The sequence below is a fragment of the Oculina patagonica genome, chromosome 12 (assembly GCF_052425735.1).
Source record: "Oculina patagonica isolate OP01 chromosome 12, crgOcupat, whole genome shotgun sequence".
NCBI lineage: Eukaryota > Metazoa > Cnidaria > Anthozoa > Scleractinia > Oculinidae > Oculina > Oculina patagonica.
This window is the reverse complement of record NC_135769.1, coordinates 18,165,312-18,182,752: the sequence shown is the minus strand read 5'-3', so window position 1 is coordinate 18,182,752 and position 17,441 is coordinate 18,165,312. Positions and strand designations below refer to the sequence as shown.

The 17,441-nt window shown below is 38.6% G+C and overlaps 4 protein-coding genes and 2 long non-coding RNA genes across 8 annotated transcripts in view; 3 read left to right on the top strand and 3 right to left on the bottom strand.

Moving 5' to 3' along the window:
• The window catches only part of LOC144632401 (aconitate hydratase, mitochondrial-like), a 184,885-nt gene that overhangs the window by 20,274 nt on the left and 147,170 nt on the right, over nt 1-17,441 (bottom strand). Inside the window, exon 2 of one of the 2 annotated variants that reach the window (XM_078491047.1) lies at nt 49-144. In XM_078491047.1, the coding sequence (XP_078347173.1) occupies nt 49-72 (24 nt within the window). In that variant the 5' untranslated portion in view covers nt 73-144. Of the gene's footprint in view, nt 1-48; nt 145-17,441 lie in introns of those variants that run through there. The other variant, XM_078491048.1, reaches the window with a different exon arrangement.
• On the top strand, nt 168-2,689 carry LOC144632511 (uncharacterized). Its single transcript, XR_013566907.1, has 2 exons — nt 168-298; nt 2,305-2,689. It is a non-coding gene; the product is annotated as an uncharacterized LOC144632511 (long non-coding RNA).
• On the bottom strand, nt 1,061-6,363 carry LOC144632493 (transmembrane protein 220-like). 2 transcript variants are annotated; one of them, XM_078491163.1, is made up of 7 exons: nt 6,214-6,363; nt 5,857-6,021; nt 4,633-4,662; nt 4,277-4,337; nt 3,498-3,627; nt 3,143-3,208; nt 1,061-2,443 (listed from the first exon to the last, which is right to left on the bottom strand). In XM_078491163.1, the coding sequence occupies exons 2-7, from the start codon at nt 5,986-5,988 to the stop codon at nt 2,284-2,286; spliced, it is 579 nt and encodes a 192-aa protein (XP_078347289.1). In that variant the 5' UTR covers nt 5,989-6,021; nt 6,214-6,363; the 3' UTR covers nt 1,061-2,283. The 2 variants fall into 2 exon arrangements, with proteins under 2 accessions (XP_078347289.1, XP_078347290.1); XM_078491164.1 differs by lacking the exon at nt 6,214-6,363 and having other exon boundaries at nt 5,857-6,118.
• Nucleotides 8,651-10,928, top strand: LOC144633107 (uncharacterized). The gene has a single exon (XM_078491901.1). The coding sequence runs from the start codon at nt 8,748-8,750 to the stop codon at nt 9,618-9,620; it is 873 nt and encodes a 290-aa protein (XP_078348027.1). The 5' UTR covers nt 8,651-8,747; the 3' UTR covers nt 9,621-10,928.
• LOC144633109 (uncharacterized) lies at nt 10,939-14,610 on the bottom strand. The gene is made up of 3 exons (XR_013567000.1): nt 14,325-14,610; nt 13,773-13,853; nt 10,939-11,175 (listed from the first exon to the last, which is right to left on the bottom strand). It is a non-coding gene; the product is annotated as an uncharacterized LOC144633109 (long non-coding RNA).
• On the top strand, nt 16,347-17,430 carry LOC144631632 (uncharacterized). Its single transcript, XM_078490114.1, has one exon. It carries the CDS (start codon nt 16,458-16,460, stop codon nt 17,217-17,219), a length of 762 nt encoding a protein of 253 aa, XP_078346240.1. The 5' UTR covers nt 16,347-16,457; the 3' UTR covers nt 17,220-17,430.

Below are 17,441 nucleotides of genomic sequence, written 5' to 3'. Positions count from 1 at the left end.
ACACTGTTTTGTCTTATTTTTACCGGGTATAAATTCAGCAAACCTTACCTTTCTGGTAAAAACTCGTTGCATCTTTGCAGACAGAGGCAAATACCAGGAAAAAAGGCAGAAAACAATCCTATACTTCCACGATTCCTCCTCTCGCAAGTCTTGTGTTTCTATTTAGCGCGCATGAGCAAACGAATTTCCGCTGTCACAAAATCGTAAATCGCGGGCTATGGTGTAAAGTGCAAGAATCGGAAAGAGTTGCTGAGAATTTCATGAAATATTTTGGATATTTGCATTGGAGAATAGTCTGGTAAGTATTGGAACTTTTGAAAGACTATTTACAGATATATAAAGAAGGCTGTAGAACTAACAGCACAAATTTAATTCAAATTTAGATCAGTCTCCCCTCACAACTCAATGTTCTATATGCTTGAATTATTTTTTTTGTAGATAGTAGATTACATTAGATAGAAATCACTCTAGATAATCAATTATCATAACTTATAATTTTTCAATATACCGGTAATTAGAGTATATTAGGTTCAATAGGGAATGACAAATACATACATGTATTAATAAATAATGTAAATGATTATGTTGTTTTACTAATAAATTTTTATAACTTACAAGGTATGTCGAGGTGGGAAGTCGGAGGAGGGTTTGTTTCTAAATGGGTACTTGAATTGGGTGGTCATTTACCCATCCTGTTTAGAGAGTGTGGATACATGTATTTCACCCATGTGTGACGGTTAATTCAAGACTTTCTTTGAAGCTCCCAGGATAAGGAAGGGATGTGGATGCGATACAAGATTCCAATCCACATGTAAGCCACAACCATGGCTGCATCACTTAGTGATAACTTCATCATGCAAATGGAACTATGATTTATGGGGTACCTTATTATAGGAAATTAATGCTTGTGTAAATAAAGGTATTTGAAATTAACGCAACTTAAATTAACGCAAATCGAAGGAAATATTACTTCCCAATAAAGGAAATTAATGCGAAAGAGAGGGTAACATTTCAAAATGAAGGAAATTAACGCGATGTACACAAAGAAAAACACTTGACGAGAGAACAGGAACAAGTTTATTTCAACACTTTCCGAGACGGAAACCACACATATGGGTTAAGCAAAGGAATCTGAGCGCTTCGATTGTCCACCCTGAAGTAATAAGTAACGCTTTTTCCTAGGAGATAAGAATGCCAGGACTGTATCGAAAAAGTGAGGCCAAAGTAATGGAAATTAAGGTCGCGGAAATTAACGCTCCACTTAATTGACGGTGCAGAAGTTAACATTAACAAAAATTAAGGCGAATTTTAAGCATGACCTAAGGTAATTTGTTTTGTAAGATTTCCTTATAAATGTATGTCATGTAAATAATGTCAATAAAAATTAAAATAATTTGTTTAAAAAAATTCCCTTACCCCTGGGGGAAAATTATGTCTGCTCACTCCCTACACATTCCCTTGGTCAGCCTAGAGGAAGCCACTCATATGCATACCAAGATGATTTGATTTTTGCGCCTGGGATTCCCTAGGCCAACCACAGGGATATGTTCAGGTGGAGTACAGAGGGATTGTATGGAAACCTGACCCCTGGGAAAGGGAAAAATATTAATAATTATTATTAATAATTTTTGTTCGACACTTAAAGGATATGGGAAGGGGGATTTGTTACTTTGTAACTGGGAATAAAGAAGGATTGTAGAGGGGACTTTCCCCATAAGATTTACCTTGGGAAACCATAAAGATTGCTTCATCCACTTTGTGATCCATTTGATCAGCCTGGAATTAACCCCAGGAGGAAGCCAGTGACACATGCATAATTAGATATGTAACTAGATATAATTTTTTATAAATAAAATTTAAATAGTACACAAAATGTTGCCGTGCAATGAGTAGATTTTTGGTACTTAATTCTCGCACTCATTGCTCGAACTTTCAGCGGAATCCGTCTTAATTATTGAATTGTGTTATGAACTGCATATTCATATTATTATTTTTTCCTATAATATATCTCTGCTTTATACACTCAGGCATCTTGAGACAATGTCTTCACTGCATATTCTTCCTATATCTTTACTTTATGCAGCCATCTTGAGATGATGTCTTCCCTGCATATTCATAATATTGTTTTTCTCTATATCTCTGCATTATGCAGGCATCTTTAGAACGATGATGTCTTAACTCATGTATATTCATAATATTACTTTTTTTTTTTTCTATATCTCAGCTTTATACAGGTGTCTTAAGATGATCGATGTTTTCACAGCGTATCCATAACATTTTTTTCTATATTTCTGCTTTATACAGGTGTCTTGAGATGATGTCTTTGCAGTGGCTTTGTAGTGAAGATATATCCCATGTGGTTAAGTAGTAACCCCATAGAACAAATGGGATGACTGAAACAGCTAGTATGACAGTCCAATGATAAACAGTTGTTTCACAAGAGCTGAAAAGTAAAAACATTAAATTTTATTGCTTTTAGCTTAATTAGTGATAGGTGTCACTATCTATATTAAAGGGAAATTTGGCGTCAAGACTTTATCCTTTCACTCTGTTAGTATAACATAAGCTAAAATAATGTTATTCCAATGTAAAAATCTATGGATGATACAAACTCTAGTGTGGTAGAGTTCATTAGAGTTGACCTCATCAAATCTGAGCCCAAGGCAAGTCCAAGTGTGAGAGTCATGTTTTACCCTACATTTTCATTTTCATCTTTAAAGTTAGCAAAGTCCAATTAGACATCGCACCAACTCTTATTTATTATTTTTTTGTAAGTTGCCCCCCCCCCCCCCGGGAGTATATCATTTCAGAGCTGACCATTCACGAGTCAGCCCTACATGTCTCTGGCCTAACCAGAGTGCTATAAATGAGCAACCAGCAGTGATTGGGCAATTGACCCAGGCTTGAATTTGACTTGGAAAACAGATTTACTCTTGTGTTGTACCATGTATTATACTCTAATTGAAATTTTTTCAGTTTTATTTTTTTTTTTTTTTTTTTTTTTTTTTTTTTTTTTTTTTTTTTTTTTTTCTTATTTATATTTTTTTTTATATTTTTATTTATATAATATATATTTATTTTTTGCCTCCTTACCCTTAATTTGAGCTTTCCTAATAAAAGATTGTTATTATTATTATTTTACCTTTTATGTCTGATCAGCCAGCAAAGTCCCAACCAGGCTATAATAATCAAAAGCCCTACAATTTCCCTGTAAAAGAAAAAAATGTTCACGTATAGTTTCACCACATTTAAAATAAGCTTATATATACCGCATCATTCCAAAATTTTACAGACTAAACTTGAATCATTTTCATTAAGGAATTATGACATATTATTGCAACTTATGTAACGTTTGAAATCTTCAATTTATAGACGAGTTTCATCACATTTTGAAACACCTAAGAGAGAGATAGAAATATGACAAGCAGTGCCAATCATCATCATCATCATCATTTATAAGCCACTAGTCATAAGCCTCAAGACAAGACAGTGCTCACCTTCCTTCTTCGTAATCCAGTGGGTTTTTAGAACCAATCTCAGTTGTTATTAAGATACTCAGTGAGTAAAACACACCCAGAATGCACACACCAACATGAGTGACAGCTGTCAACTTCCACAAGAAGTGATCTTCAAAATGAAATATATTGAAAATATGTATAAGCACTACACTTTATGGAAGACGTTAATTGATTGATTGGCAATATACAACACTTTAACTAAAAATAACAACATTTATTAAAAACCAGCAATGGTATAGTGAAATTCCTGAGTTTTGATTGGGTAACAGGCAATGGAATATGAGCTCATATACCATTGACCACAAATATGGTAGCCCATATTTGTCAACAAGAACAGCTGGGGAGCTCAAATAATGCATTTCTTTAGGTGTTTATAATAAAACATTATTTCACTTGCACTTGTTGGATATGAGATAGATATAGCCAACTCGACACTATGCGCGTCGTTGGCTATCTACCATTTTATATCCAACAAGCACTCATGGAAAAATATTGTTAAATCTACTTGGAGTCATAGAAAGGTTCCTATTTGGCTAAAGTAAGGGCTTATTCAATAAGTAAACCACTTCAATTTGAGAAATATTTATAAAAAATCTGAGAAATTTCAGTATAAAAAGACCATGTAAATTAAAGTTGCCATGTCTGATTTCTTAAAGAAACACAGTAAATTATATTAACACAGCAAGACAAGGAAAAACAAGAAAATTATCAACCTTGGTTCTTATTAGTAAGAGGGTTAATAAAAGTTTTTTTTTTACCCTGTAATGATGAATTAATGGCTAGAGCAACACACAGTAGACATGGCATGGTGTAGACCAACTGCAAAATTTAAACAGTGCAAAAGTTCTTCACATTCTGTATAAAATAACTAATGGGGAGGGGAAAGAAGATAATGTTGTGCATGTAAATTTATCCAAGTTATAGATGCTACAAATAAAAATTTATGTTTTAACAAATGTGCGTTGTTACGGAAAAAAACATGCCTCCCTCACAGAAGTTTGTCTGTAAATATTTGCAAAAAAGTGAATAAAGAAATGATTTTAAAAACGACTTGTTTATTATTACTATTTTGTTGAAATAATAATGATGATGATGACATCAACAATTAACATACCATCCATATTACAGGATCAGGGTCATTTATCTGTTTAAGAGAAAAATGAGAGTATTGGAAATTAGTTTGCAATAGCAATAGGTACCAACAGGGACCACGGAGAGGGAGGGGCTAGGGAACCTTTAGCCCCCCCCCCCACCCCACTTTTTTACAATAACATGAAAAAAATTATATTAATTAAAAAACAAATGAAAAATTGCTGAAAATATTTTGTTCCTGGACGCCATATTATCAATTCAGTCATGGGCCTCTGATTTAGTTTGTAAAGGACGAAAGTAATAGAAGTTTATACTATTACCGAAATAGAGACTCGAAAAATGTTAGGCTACTACTGGACCATGCGCTTTATTAAAAACTGGCTTTTTAAGGGTGAGTGGACTTCTCATAAAAAGAGGCCTGTTTCACTTCAACATGGTGAGAAAGGTTTGTGTCTTGATGTAAGGTTTAAGGGTCAGTAGTTTTATCGAATGTTTTGTCAAGCAACGTCTCTCTATCGCAACGTTTTGTCGTTTTAAGCGATACTTTCACAAAAAATTTCCCGGTATCTAAGAGAAATTGAAATCCAAATCTTCCCGGGAGAAGCATGCCCCTGGACCCCCCCCCCCTTCTAGTTGGCTCACGCTTCCGCGTTCAAATTTAAGCCCCCCCCCCCCCCCCCCCCACTCAAATTCTTCCTGCGTGGTCCCTGGCAAATTAAACCCTCTTGTAATAATAATCCTTGCAATGCTCTCACCATTTTTTTAATTAACCATTTCTTTTACTGGGAAGGGAGACAGAACATACCTCCCCCATGTTTATTCAAAGAATTTAAACTCCAAAGGATCGAAAATTTTCCAACCCCTTTCGTATCTTACATGAAGCTCTGTTCCCTCCCCACCTCGACCCCCTCAACTCATGAGCTGTTGACGCATCGCTCATCCGAAACATAAATGGTCTACTCATGATAATATTCTTCATGCCAATTGCCTATCTCAATCCAGCCATACACTTAACATTTACAATAAATATAAAATATATTTGTACGTTAATCGTGAGCGCGACTCGCCTTTGTCGCATTCGGTAGTTTATTTAAATTCTTCGATCCGTCCTCATCATTACCAAGGTGCTATTTAATCAATATTAAAAGGAATCATAATGAGACCGAACTTCTTTGATTCAGTAACGGATAACGGTAATCGGAACAAATTCCTTGTTTCGTATTTTATAAACAAAGTATACACTCGCCTGAACATAAGCAGCTAAAGAAAAGAACACTGCCATAAAACCATTGGCAATCCGCCACGTCCACGGATGGCAAATCTTGTCGAGGAGTTGTTGTTGATTATCTTGAATGGGTATAGTACTCCATTCCGCCATTATTTCTCGGGATAGACTGCTTGATCAAAAGAACTGTGGTGGCCTTGTAAAAGAGAATGTAAGATACTCGAAAACTGAACAAATAAAAATGCATTACCTATCAGTTTCAGCTAAAAACTGAAACTAATTAAAATACGCATGACTTGAAACAACAGGAATATATGACAGCATAAACAATATGATTTAAAACATAAATATCCTAGAAGATAATATTTTTTTACTTACAATTTGCTGCAGAAGATAGTATAGACCACCGGAGAAACTGAAGAAATCCTTCTTCTCAAACAAATCTGTATTCTTTCTCCATTTCCTTGTCCCGTTTCTAAGCGATCGACTTTGTGACCAGTCACGCATTCATCTCATTGTCATGCATTGTTTACATGTAATAATCACAATGAGTTTATTATTACCATTTAAAAATTGCACCGCTGGTCTTATAAAAAAAAAGTTGTTATTAAATATAAAGTTAAAACTTTCTCCGCCATTGCGTTGTCTCTTTTCGCGTCTGAAGGAACCAGGACAGAAATTAAAACATAAACACCAATTTGACCAATTCCGTAGCATAAATTTATTCAGAAATGAGTTAACTGTAAACCGGAAGTGAAGAACACCTGTTTAAATAGAAGAAACAAGATTACTCTTTTTTTCCAAATTAATAAACAATTTGCAGTTTTTATTAGATCAAATGGAAACTGGCCGTATGCTGGATAAAACTATGAGTTTTCCTTTCTGAAATAGGAAGATTCGCAGATAGAAAAAAATGCTAAAAAGCACTACACTCTGCTTTTGTCGCGCAAGAAAGGCTCGGCTCCCGAACCCCAACCTCTCGCTTCTTTTCGAAGCGAAAACAGAAGTTAAACGATCCGTTAGCTTTGCCTTCTTAATTTGCCGGCTACAGTATCACAACCGCGCAAGAAAAACTTCTTGCTCTCAGGGTACCACAAGCCCAAATTAAAGCCAGTTTTTTTGCTATTGTTTCTTCGTCAACTACCCCGGCTAACAGATTATTAAGATTATTTACCCTGACGAAAAAACAAAACTCAGGCTAGTAACCAGGTACCGTAAATGATCTAATAAACGCCCAGGGCGTCTATTAAATTTTTGGACTCCTAGGGGAGGCGTTAAATAGATATGAGGCGTTTACAAGAGAGAGGCGTTTATTTCAATTAAATAGTAATAACGTCAACAAAACAAATTGGATGCGTAGTTTGCTAGTGGAGTAAGATACAAAACAGAGTTTTTGGGTATTCTGCGCTAATACAAAACCTAAAGATGTCGTTCAAGTTCAATATCGACGTTTTCATCGTCATCGGAGTCAATCACGTTGGCGTAGTTTCGAGCGTAGTTGGTCTCTTCGATGTCGGAGTGAAGCAAGAAACTAACTATATTACGTGATTTTATTCTATGAGCATTTCCTTGGTTTTTTAAGGTGATTCTTCGAGGGGGCGTCTATTAGACACGGGGCCTTTATAAGAGGGGGGCGTCTAATACAAACTTAACCCTTCAGGGGAGGCGTTTATTAGATAAGAGGCGTTTATTTGAGAGTGGGCGTTTATTAGATCATTTACGGTATATGGGATCACAGCCTCGGGATCGGGATCATGGACCCGGGATCCCGGGTCACAAGTCATGGTCATCGGATCCGGATCGGCCAATCAGATGGGATCAGAATGGAATCAGGGATCAAATGTTGCCACATTTTGGGGATCAGGAATCAAAACTTAGACCTAAAATTTGGGATCAGCGATGAAAAAATATACCTGGTTACGACACTGAAAACTACGCCTCTGGTACAGAAATCAAATGATTAAAGCTCTCTAACGTTCAGCTGTGGACATGAGTCTACTAGCAACCTTGTTCCAAGGACAATAATTTCAAAAAAAAAGTATCAGCACCAAAATACTTTTTACAAGTGGCCGGTTTTTGTTTTGCCGTACGACGGTTTCAAATGCCTTTTCCAGGGTTTGTCTTAGAAAAAAGATGGGAACGCTAGATTATTTACGCAGCGGACCCACTTCTACAAAATGTGACTAAAGATCGTTCGATATATTAAACTATAATCCCTGTAAACCATGCTAAATTACGGGCGCCATTTTTTCAAAATTAGAGTTGTTTTCCACACGCTTTATCTCTGAAACGATGTCGGTGAACCAAGTTTTTTGGCATTTCTGACATAGGTAAAGGTAAGGTAAAGTCTGTCTCCGAGCCATGAGGCCCATACAGCCGGAGCTTATCCCGGTTTCCGTAGCATTAAGCGACTAGGAGTATTGCTACTACCCCCTGGATGGGATGCTAGTCCATCGCAGGGTTACCCCCCAGCAGTAAATTTGCCGGTACCCATTTGTACACCTGGGTGGAGAGAGGCACTGTGAGAGCAAAGTGTCTTGCCCAAGAACACAACGCAGCGCCCCGGCCAAGCCTCGAACCCGGGCCGTTCGACTCGGAGTCGAGCGCGCTAACCATTAGGCCACCGCGCCTCCCACTATTTCTGACATAAGAAACTCATAATCTGACCGCAGTAAAAAAAGAACGTCTGCCTCGAGAAGGTCGCAGAAATAAACGTTAACAAAAATTAATGCGACTAATTCGTGTTTATTTTATGAAGCGTTAATTTCCTTTATAAGGTAAATGTTCTGTTCACAGAAAAAAATCTCAAGGGTCCCTTTACGGAGTTATTTAATCCTATTCAAATCAACAAAAGAAATTGGAGATGATGATTTGCATACTGTATTAGCTTGTACTGCATTGCACATGTTGAAATGTCGAAGGTAAAACGTATAAAGCTGAGCCAAAAGGCGAAAAAGGCGTCCCCAGAGAACCAAGAACCTTTCAAACAGCTATCAAACGCTTTAGACACCCTCTTTGAAAGTTATGATGGATTGAAACTATCGCTCGCGAGTCTATCGAAAAATGTTTTTAACATTGCAAAGGACCCTAAAGAAGAGGCGTCAAAGATTAACATATTCGGCCTAACAACGAAAAACAATCTTAAGTTCTATTTGGATTCTCTCAAGGATATGAGCAATGCTGTAACACAAGAGGAATTCAGCGAGTGCAAGGAGCAAGCAAGCATCGCAAAAGACACCATGGAAGCGCTAAAGGATCACGTCCAAGCAGAAGGCATGTTTAAAGCTTTAGAAATCGTGATAAACCATCTTCGTGAGATTGAACAGAGCAAGAAAAAAAGCAGCGCTGATTTCGAGAAAGTCATCGAGAAAGAATTAGAGGGAGTAAGCAGCCTTGTAAAGAACATCTCACGGGGATTGCTCGCTTACATCAAAGAAGAACTGCATCAAGCTTTGGACGACAGCAAACTCTTTATCAATGCAGACGTGTTGAAGAAAGAAGTTGAAAAAGTCAAGAAAACAATTCCCGAGGTCAAGAAAGCGAGTGATTTAAATATTTTGACACTTGGTAATATAATTTCCACAATGGATCGGCTGTGTGACGAGGGAGAGCACGACAAATCTTTTATTAAATCTCTCAAGTCAAACGCTGAAGCCCTGAAGAAAAACTGCGACGAGAAACTGCCGAGTGTCAGCGTGGTAACCGAGGCAGTTCAGGTGGAGGCAATCAAGCATGAAAACAAAAGTGAAAGTACTTCAGATGACAGCAGCTGCACTATACAGTGAACTTAGGGACAGACCATTATTTTTTTTGAGAGGGGGAGGGGGGTGTGCAATTTTACTAGGCAAAATACATTTTTCCACCTTTTGATTGTGCAAGGTTTTTAAAAAAAATTTCTTATTTTATTTTTCACAGTGGCTTCCCTTGCACGGTTTTTTTAGCCGTTTTCTCATAAGCAGCGAACAATATACATGTCAAGAGAAAATACCAAACATTCACAAAGCTTATCTTTTAGCAGTTGTTTAACTTTTTCTGAAATTGTTGTAGTATTTATTGCCTTACACTGATTTGCGTAACTGTAGCCTGCGAACAGGCTCTCAAGTAGAGTTACGCGAGCGAAGCGAGCTGCGAACGCGAGCGAGAGCCTATTCACAGGCTAGCGTAACTGTAAGTTAAATGTCATTGGCTACATTTGGGAATTCCCTTGTACATCGAGGCAGTGTCTCGCGGTTGACGATTTTCTTGATTCTATTATTAATATTGTCAGGAGAATTCAGATTTTGATCACAGCTGACTAAAATATACTAAAGAAGGGTGGGTACAAACGTCAAAACTCAATCAAAAATGAAACATTTCCACTGGGATATAGTGTCCTGTAGGCTGACATCTTGGCACCTCGTTAAAGTTGGCAAAAGATTCGAGCTTAGTTCAACTAAGTGCATGAGTTTTGTAGCGAAATTAAACATGGTTCAGCAGCTGTCTAGTTTCAGGAAGTATTCTTGGTTTTCACGTGACGTCATCAAAATTCTAAAATCCAAAATCGCAAGACCCCTGAGTTTTTATCCTTCACTGCCTAATAGACTTTCTTAATATATATCTTGTTGAGGGTTTTTAGCTCGATAGCATTCGCCATCTTTGAAAAAGAGCATTTTGAATTTCGGAGTTTCACGCCACACGAGATCAAAGATGGCCGCCAGAAGGCTGTCACGTTTTGTTAAAAAAAATGCCTTATTCTGCAATTTGTAACAATCTGAACAGTTGAGGTTTAGAGAGAAGTGTTTATGTGAATGTTAACTTGTTCATGAGGGTGATCCGACCGCTTTTTGTAGCAGTATTTAATGCCAGATGTTTTCATTGATTTCCGGCCGCCATGTTGGAGCCCAACTGCTTGGGCTCCAACATGGCGGTTCCATACTGTGCTCTCTAAATTTGCGAAAAACAATTTGACGGAAAAACTCGAGTACGGAATAACGAACAGACCTGAAACTTGGACAAGTAGTTTATATAATAGTTTTCTACAACTTGTATTATTCTTGATTTTTTTTACTCAATAGTTTTGGATTTATTTTTACGCGGCGTGACAGTGAAAACCACCTATTTTCCAATGGACTCCTGAAAAGACGAGGAGAAATTTTCTAGGGTTCTTAACGAGATGAGTGAGGGAAGCTACCTAAAATATCAACTACATCGGAGAAGAGGGTGAAAAATGGATGTTAGTTATTAGGAATATTACTTTTTTTTTTCTTGAAAGCACAAATTCTGTCGGCTGGTGGTCCTGTGCAACACGCGGTCCTGTGGCACTAAGAATTGTCACTGCATTGCCTGGATACTTTTGGTCACCTGAAGGAGTAACGCAAAGTGGCATGTCATAAGATGGAAGAGTTGTGTTGCCACCACGTCTCAAAGACCTTAAGCTTGCATGTGATTACGTAGTACCTCTTGAGAACGCAGCAAAATTTGTGTGCGCATCGCGTCCACCGAAATGATGTCTTTGTCCTCTCGCTGATTGGTCGGACTGATCCAGACACGCTGCACCAGTTTATTAAAGTTATTGTCTTTCTCAGAAAATAAATATAGATCCAAAGCAAATATTACTTATATTTAAAGAAAACAGATCTGAGTTCATTTGATAAGAAAAAGAGCAAAAAGCGGTGGAGGACAAGCTATTCTAACGAAAGGCAGATGATTTTTAAAAATGCGAGCATTCATTTTTTTTAAGCTACAAGCGATTTATTTACGTGGTGCTTTACCTGGTCAATGTAGAAGTCCACTTCAGATAAAGACTGAAGTTCTCCTTCAAGAGCATCTGTTCCTTTAGTCCACACAAGGTTCCTCTGTTAATGCTGAGAAGACGAAGCGACAAGGGTTAACAAAACGAGATATGACAAAAGTGGTTTTAATTTACCCGTGGAAGGCAATCATGTGCTTGCTCTGTACCTTATTACATGGAATTTTGGCGACTCGTTAATTTAGCGAGTTTGAAAAATCCGTATTAAGCGACACTTAAATTTAGCAATTTTTGTAAAGTTTGGAACATAAGTCACTTATTTTTCCAAAATTTCATGAAATTCGGTATTTAGCGGAATTTTAATTTAGCGCCTCCGTCTCTGGTTAAGAGAAACATTACTGTAGTGGACATAAATATGTACTGATGCCTCCAGTAAACTGGGGCCGGAGGCAGGAAAGTGAGAAACAGGAGTAGTAACAGGCGCGACAACCAACATAGGCGGTTTTGGGTGGATGGCCCCTCTTTGGTTTTAGAAATTTATAATCTGTCATTTGAAGCATACACTTTTTCGCACAGATGCTTTCAGAATTCAGGAAGTAGAATCTCGGAGAATCTAGACTTTTATTTATATATTTATTTTTTTTTGGGGGGGGGAGGGGGGAGAGATATCCCCGCTTCCCTCTAAGTTGCCGCGCCAACTGCTACGCTTCCTGTTTCTCAAACCAAGGGGGAAGACGGTATGGGACATGCCTCCCCCCCACCTCCATGACAGATTTTACGAACTTGTCAATAAAATAAAATTTCCAGACAAAAAGCGCCGGTGGTAAAGAAAGCACTCTAACGTTAAGCTGTGGACACGAGTATAACTCGCAGCAATTTAGTGTTAACTCCAAGTCCTGTTTTTGGCCACAACAGTCATTCCCCTGGTCTCAAATAATGTAGCATTCTTAGGCGCGCATTGTGATGGGGCTCCTGCCCTGGTGCGCTAGGAAATTGCGTGTAATCACGCGCGTCCCAAAACCCGCTGGCGCACGTGCGACCCCCGCCCATATGTTTACACACACAGCGGTCAAACGCAGCGCGCGTGCGCAGTTACTGTGCAATTCCCGCCAAACTTCTCTTTCTTAATTCAGTCTGGCCTGCGAATACAGCCGCCTCTCATTCGCTCACGTAGTAACGGGAGCGAATGAGAGGCGGCTGTATTCGCCAGCTAAATTCAGTCAGCATATAAATCTAAATGACTGACCCTACTGAAAGCAGCGAGTTTTGTCTATCTTTGAGCCAAGTTCAATGTCCCCAGAGACGGAAATGTGGGAGAACCTTTTTTCCCTTCATAACGGGCGATCAGGCCAATTTCCTACGCTCTTAAAATTTCTTTACGACCACAACCCCGGAAAGTCAAAGAGTGAATAGGGTACAGAATCGTATAGGTGGTTTTCACTGTCACGCCGCGTAAAAATAAATCCAAAACTATTGAGTAAAAAAAATCAAGAATAATACAAGTTGTAGAAAACTATTATATAAACTACTTGTCCAAGTTTCAGGTCTGTTCGTTATTCCGTACTCGAGTTTTTCCGTCAAATTGTTTTTCGCAAATTTAGAGAGCACAGTATGGAACCGCCATGTTGGAGCCCAAGCAGTTGGGCTCCAACATGGCGGCCGGAAATCAATGAAAACATCTGGCATTAAATACTGCTACAAAAAGCGGTCGGATCACCCTCATGAACAAGTTAACATTCACATAAACACTTCTCTCTAAACCTCAACTGTTCAGATTGTTACAAATTGCAGAATAAGGCATTTTTTTTAACAAAACGTGACAGCCTTCTGGCGGCCATCTTTGATCTCGTGTGGCGTGAAACTCCGAAATTCAAAATGCTCTTTTTCAAAGATGGCGAATGCTATCGAGCTAAAAACCCTCAACAAGATATATATTAAGAAAGTCTATTAGGCAGTGAAGGATAAAAACTCAGGGGTCTTGCGATTTTGGATTTTAGAATTTTGATGACGTCACGTGAAAACCAAGAATAATCCCCCCCCCCCCCCTTTAAGGCTTATCGGAGTCCGGGATTTTCCGCAGAAGATCGCAGAGAGGGAGAAGCAACACGACTTGTCCTGATCCACAGCCAAGAAAGTGAGAGGCTCATAATTTTTTTTTTCGACGGTGACTTTCTACTCGTATTATCTTTTAAGGATCAATTCGTTTCACCTCGTCAAACTTGTGAACCTGTCGAATGAAGAAATCTCCATATCGCCGTTCAACTTCTATATCAGCGATGTGAATCATGTCCTGAAATGAAAGCAAATAGACATGAGAACTGTGATACTTTGAAAAGTAAGTTTATCGGTTTGTCATCGAGCTATTTTACTAATGACCATGGTACAGTAACACCAGGGTATATAGGAATACTGCAACAGTGTAACAAAGCGCGGGAAAATGTAGCGCAAACCAAAGCATGGTTGCGTCTGATTGGTTAAGAAGAAAACAACTCCTCTTTGATTGGTTGAATTTGACAAGATACCTTGCACCAGTTTTTTAAAGGAATTGTCGAACCTAGCAAATGTAAATCCAAAGCAAATCACTTTAGTTTTAAATGAAACCCATTCTGAGGTCACTTCATGCATGAATTTGATAAGAGAAAGAGCGGAAAGCGGCGGAGGACTAGTTCTGCTAACGAAAGGCTGATTTTAAAAATGCGAGCATTCATTTTTTGAAGCTACAAGCGATTTACACAGAGGACAATTTAACGTGGTGCGTTACCTGGTCAATGTAGAAGTCCACTTCAGATGAAGACTGAAGTTCTCCTTCAAGAGCATCTGTTCCTTTAGTCCACACAAGGTTCCTCTGTTTATGCTGAGAAGACGAAGCGACAAGGGTTAACAAAACAAGATATGACAAAAGTGGTTTTCGTTTACCTGTAAAAGGCGATCATGTGCTTGCTCTGTACCTGTGCTCTGTAATTTTGGCGACACGTTAATTTAACGATTTGGAAAAATCCGTATTTAGCGACTCTTAAATTTAGCGATTTTTCGTAAAATTTGGAACATAAGTCCAAAATTTCATGAAAATCCGTATTAAGCGAAATTTTAATTTAGCGATTTTTTGAACAATCGCTAAATTCGCTAAATTAAGGAGTCGCCAAAATTTCATTTTAATAATTTAAAGGAAACGCATGCAACAAGATCTAGCCAATCAGAATAAATTTGCTTTTTCTTCAGCCAATCAGGAGCAAACCCAATCAGCACCAATCATGACTTGGCTCGCGCGCATTTTCCCGCGCTCAGCGTCGGTTGCACGTTTTCCCGCGCTTTGAATAGGTTGAATCTGTATGGGTTCTGACTGGTTCACTGCATTACTGGCGCTTGTTGTGATTGGCCAGATCTGATTTCTTGTTTTTTTTTTGTTGCAAAACCGCTTCCATGCAGAACTAATGCAGTATACGTTCGTTTATCATGGGAACGTTTAAATTTTTTTGCAAATTTATTGTTTGCGTTGAATGCCGTTGGTCCGTTGCTAAAAAAATGTCGCTATCCTTTGTAACGTTGTGATTGGTTAACTTTGTTCCAACTGCCCCGGTTGGAGTATTCGCACGGTATACAGTTTCAGTGATACCGGTAGATTTCCACCCTGATAAAATATTCAATGCTCTTTACAAGGAGAATAGAACGTCTGGACTGCATCAGGAAATTGAGACCAAAATAATGGAAATTAATAATGAAATTTTTGAAATTCGCTTTAATCTCATGAAGCGTTAATTTCCTATAGTAAGGTCTAATAGAATTAATGTTTCGCATTAGGCCACTCCATATGCTAATCATCTTCTATTAGTGGAATTTCCCAGGAGACCAGATTTGATCACAAGAGAACGTACACAAGCCTTTGCTTTAATTTTCTTGTCAATTGAAATGAAAGCGTCCTATTTTACGCTTAAATGCCACGGCAAAGAAAGAAAAGCAGCAACAACAACAACTTACGGCTGGGCCGTGACTCTCGGTCTTTGATAAAAACTTCTTGCGAACTGTGATAATGTTGGCGCTTATCCTATAGTCCATGAATCGTTCTCCTTTATTCTTTTTATTAACCGTTTCGTGTTACCTCTTTCAAAATTATCTTTACTTCCGAATTCTTTGTCGTATTGCCACTGAAATCACTGCCTCGTGTTTAATAGTATCTGCATAGCACAACGTGCCTCTGCGCAATAGTTGCACTACGACTGGCCGAAACCATCTGGATGGCGCCATAAGTTTTTAACTGCTAATAACGACAATTAAATATTTTGCCCAACAAAGTTCTGTTCACGTCCTTTAAAACAAAAGAAAGGCTAGTCTCTTGGGTATCTCTGCTAAATCCACTAATAGTAGATGGATCATTAGCACATGGAGTGGCCTTTACTAAACATCTCAAATAAGGTAAATGTTCTGTTTACAAACAACTCTCAAGGGTCTCTTTACGGAGTAATTACTTGGCTTCACACTAGAGCTCGTAAGTATAGTCTACGTGCACTTGGAACCTACTTTGAATGTGAAGGGGTAAATCATACTTACTTGAACTTTACTTATTATTATTATTATTATTATTATTATTATTATTATTATTACTTGGTGACCATGGAAACTTTCGTGTCTTTCGTAGTTCAAAGAAGCCGAAGTATGCCACGCGCGCGAAGTATGGTCTACGCCACACTTACGAACGCATTTGACCAATAGGAAATGGAAGCCAAATGAAGGGGGCGTGCAGCGTTGTCACGATTCTGAAGATGATTGACGGCTTGTACCTCAAGTAACATACTTCGTTATCAAGTGCGAAGCCAAATTTTGTAAAGTGCAACTTGACATTTTCAAGTCCACTCTAGTCATTTGCTTACTTGAAACAAAGTTAGTCAAACTGAGCCAAATGGCGTCTTCAGAGCACCAAGAACCTATCAAGCAGTTATCAAACGCATTGGACACCCTCTTTGAAAGTTATGAGGGATTGAAACTATCGCTCGCGAGTCTATCGAAAAATGTTTTTGACATCGCAAAGGACCCTAAAGATGAGGCATCAAAGATTAATATATTTGGCCGAACAATGCGACACAATCTTGTGTTCTATTTGAATTCTCTCAAGGATATGAGCAATGCTGCGACACAAGAGGAATTCAGCGAGTGCAAGGAGCAAGCAGGTATCGCACGAGACACTATGGAAGCGCTGAAAGATTACGTTCAATCAGAAGGCATGTTTAAAGCTCTAGAAATCGTGATAAACGAACTGCGTGAAATTGAAGTGAGCAAGAAAGAAAGCAGCGCTGATTTCGAGAAAGTCATCGAGAAAGAATTAGAGGGAGTAAGCAGCCTTGTAAAGAACATTGCACGGGGTCTGCTCACTTACATCAAGGAAGAATTGCGTCAAGCTTTGGACGACAGCAAACTCTTTATCAATTCAGACGTGTTGAAGGAAGAAGTTGAAAAAGTCAAGAAAACAATTCCCGAGGTCAAGAAGGCGAGTGATGAAAATATTTTGGCACTTGGTAATGTAATTTCCACAATGGATCGGCTGTGTGACGAGGGAGAGCACGACGAATCTTTTATTAAATCTCTCAAGTCAAACGCTGAAGCCCTGAAGAAAAACTGCGACAAGAAACTGCCGAGTGTCAGCGTGGTAACCAAGGCAACCTAGTCTGCGTAGCAGGCGTTGTAGTTTCGAGCGGTTTCGAGCACGCGTATGGGAAACGCACGAGGGGCCACGCGAGGAAGAAATCGCGCGGCCGTCTCGCGATTGAGTACTCTTTTAAACGCGCTAAGGCAAGATCAGGAACTTGAACCAGCAGCTGCACTATACAGTGAACTTAGAACTACTTCATAACTATGAGAAAGCAGCGAACATTTTAACCCCGGGGCC

Excerpts from the sequence above, each read along its gene's own strand:
- LOC144633107 (XM_078491901.1), top strand. The coding sequence starts at position 8,748 with ATGTCGAAGGTAAAACGTATAAAGCTGAGCCAAAAGGCGAAAAAGGCG.
- LOC144632493 (XM_078491163.1), bottom strand. The coding sequence starts at position 5,988 with ATGGCGGAATGGAGTACTATACCCATTCAAGATAATCAACAACAACTC. Across the intron at positions 4,338-4,632 it reads CTGATCCTGTAATATGGATG|TTGGTCTACACCATGCCATG; the intron begins GTATGTTAATTG and ends TAAATTTTGCAG. Across the intron at positions 3,628-4,276 it reads CATTAATTCATCATTACAGG|ATCACTTCTTGTGGAAGTTG; the intron begins GTAAAAAAAAAA and ends TTCATTTTGAAG.
- LOC144631632 (XM_078490114.1), top strand. The coding sequence starts at position 16,458 with ATGGCGTCTTCAGAGCACCAAGAACCTATCAAGCAGTTATCAAACGCA.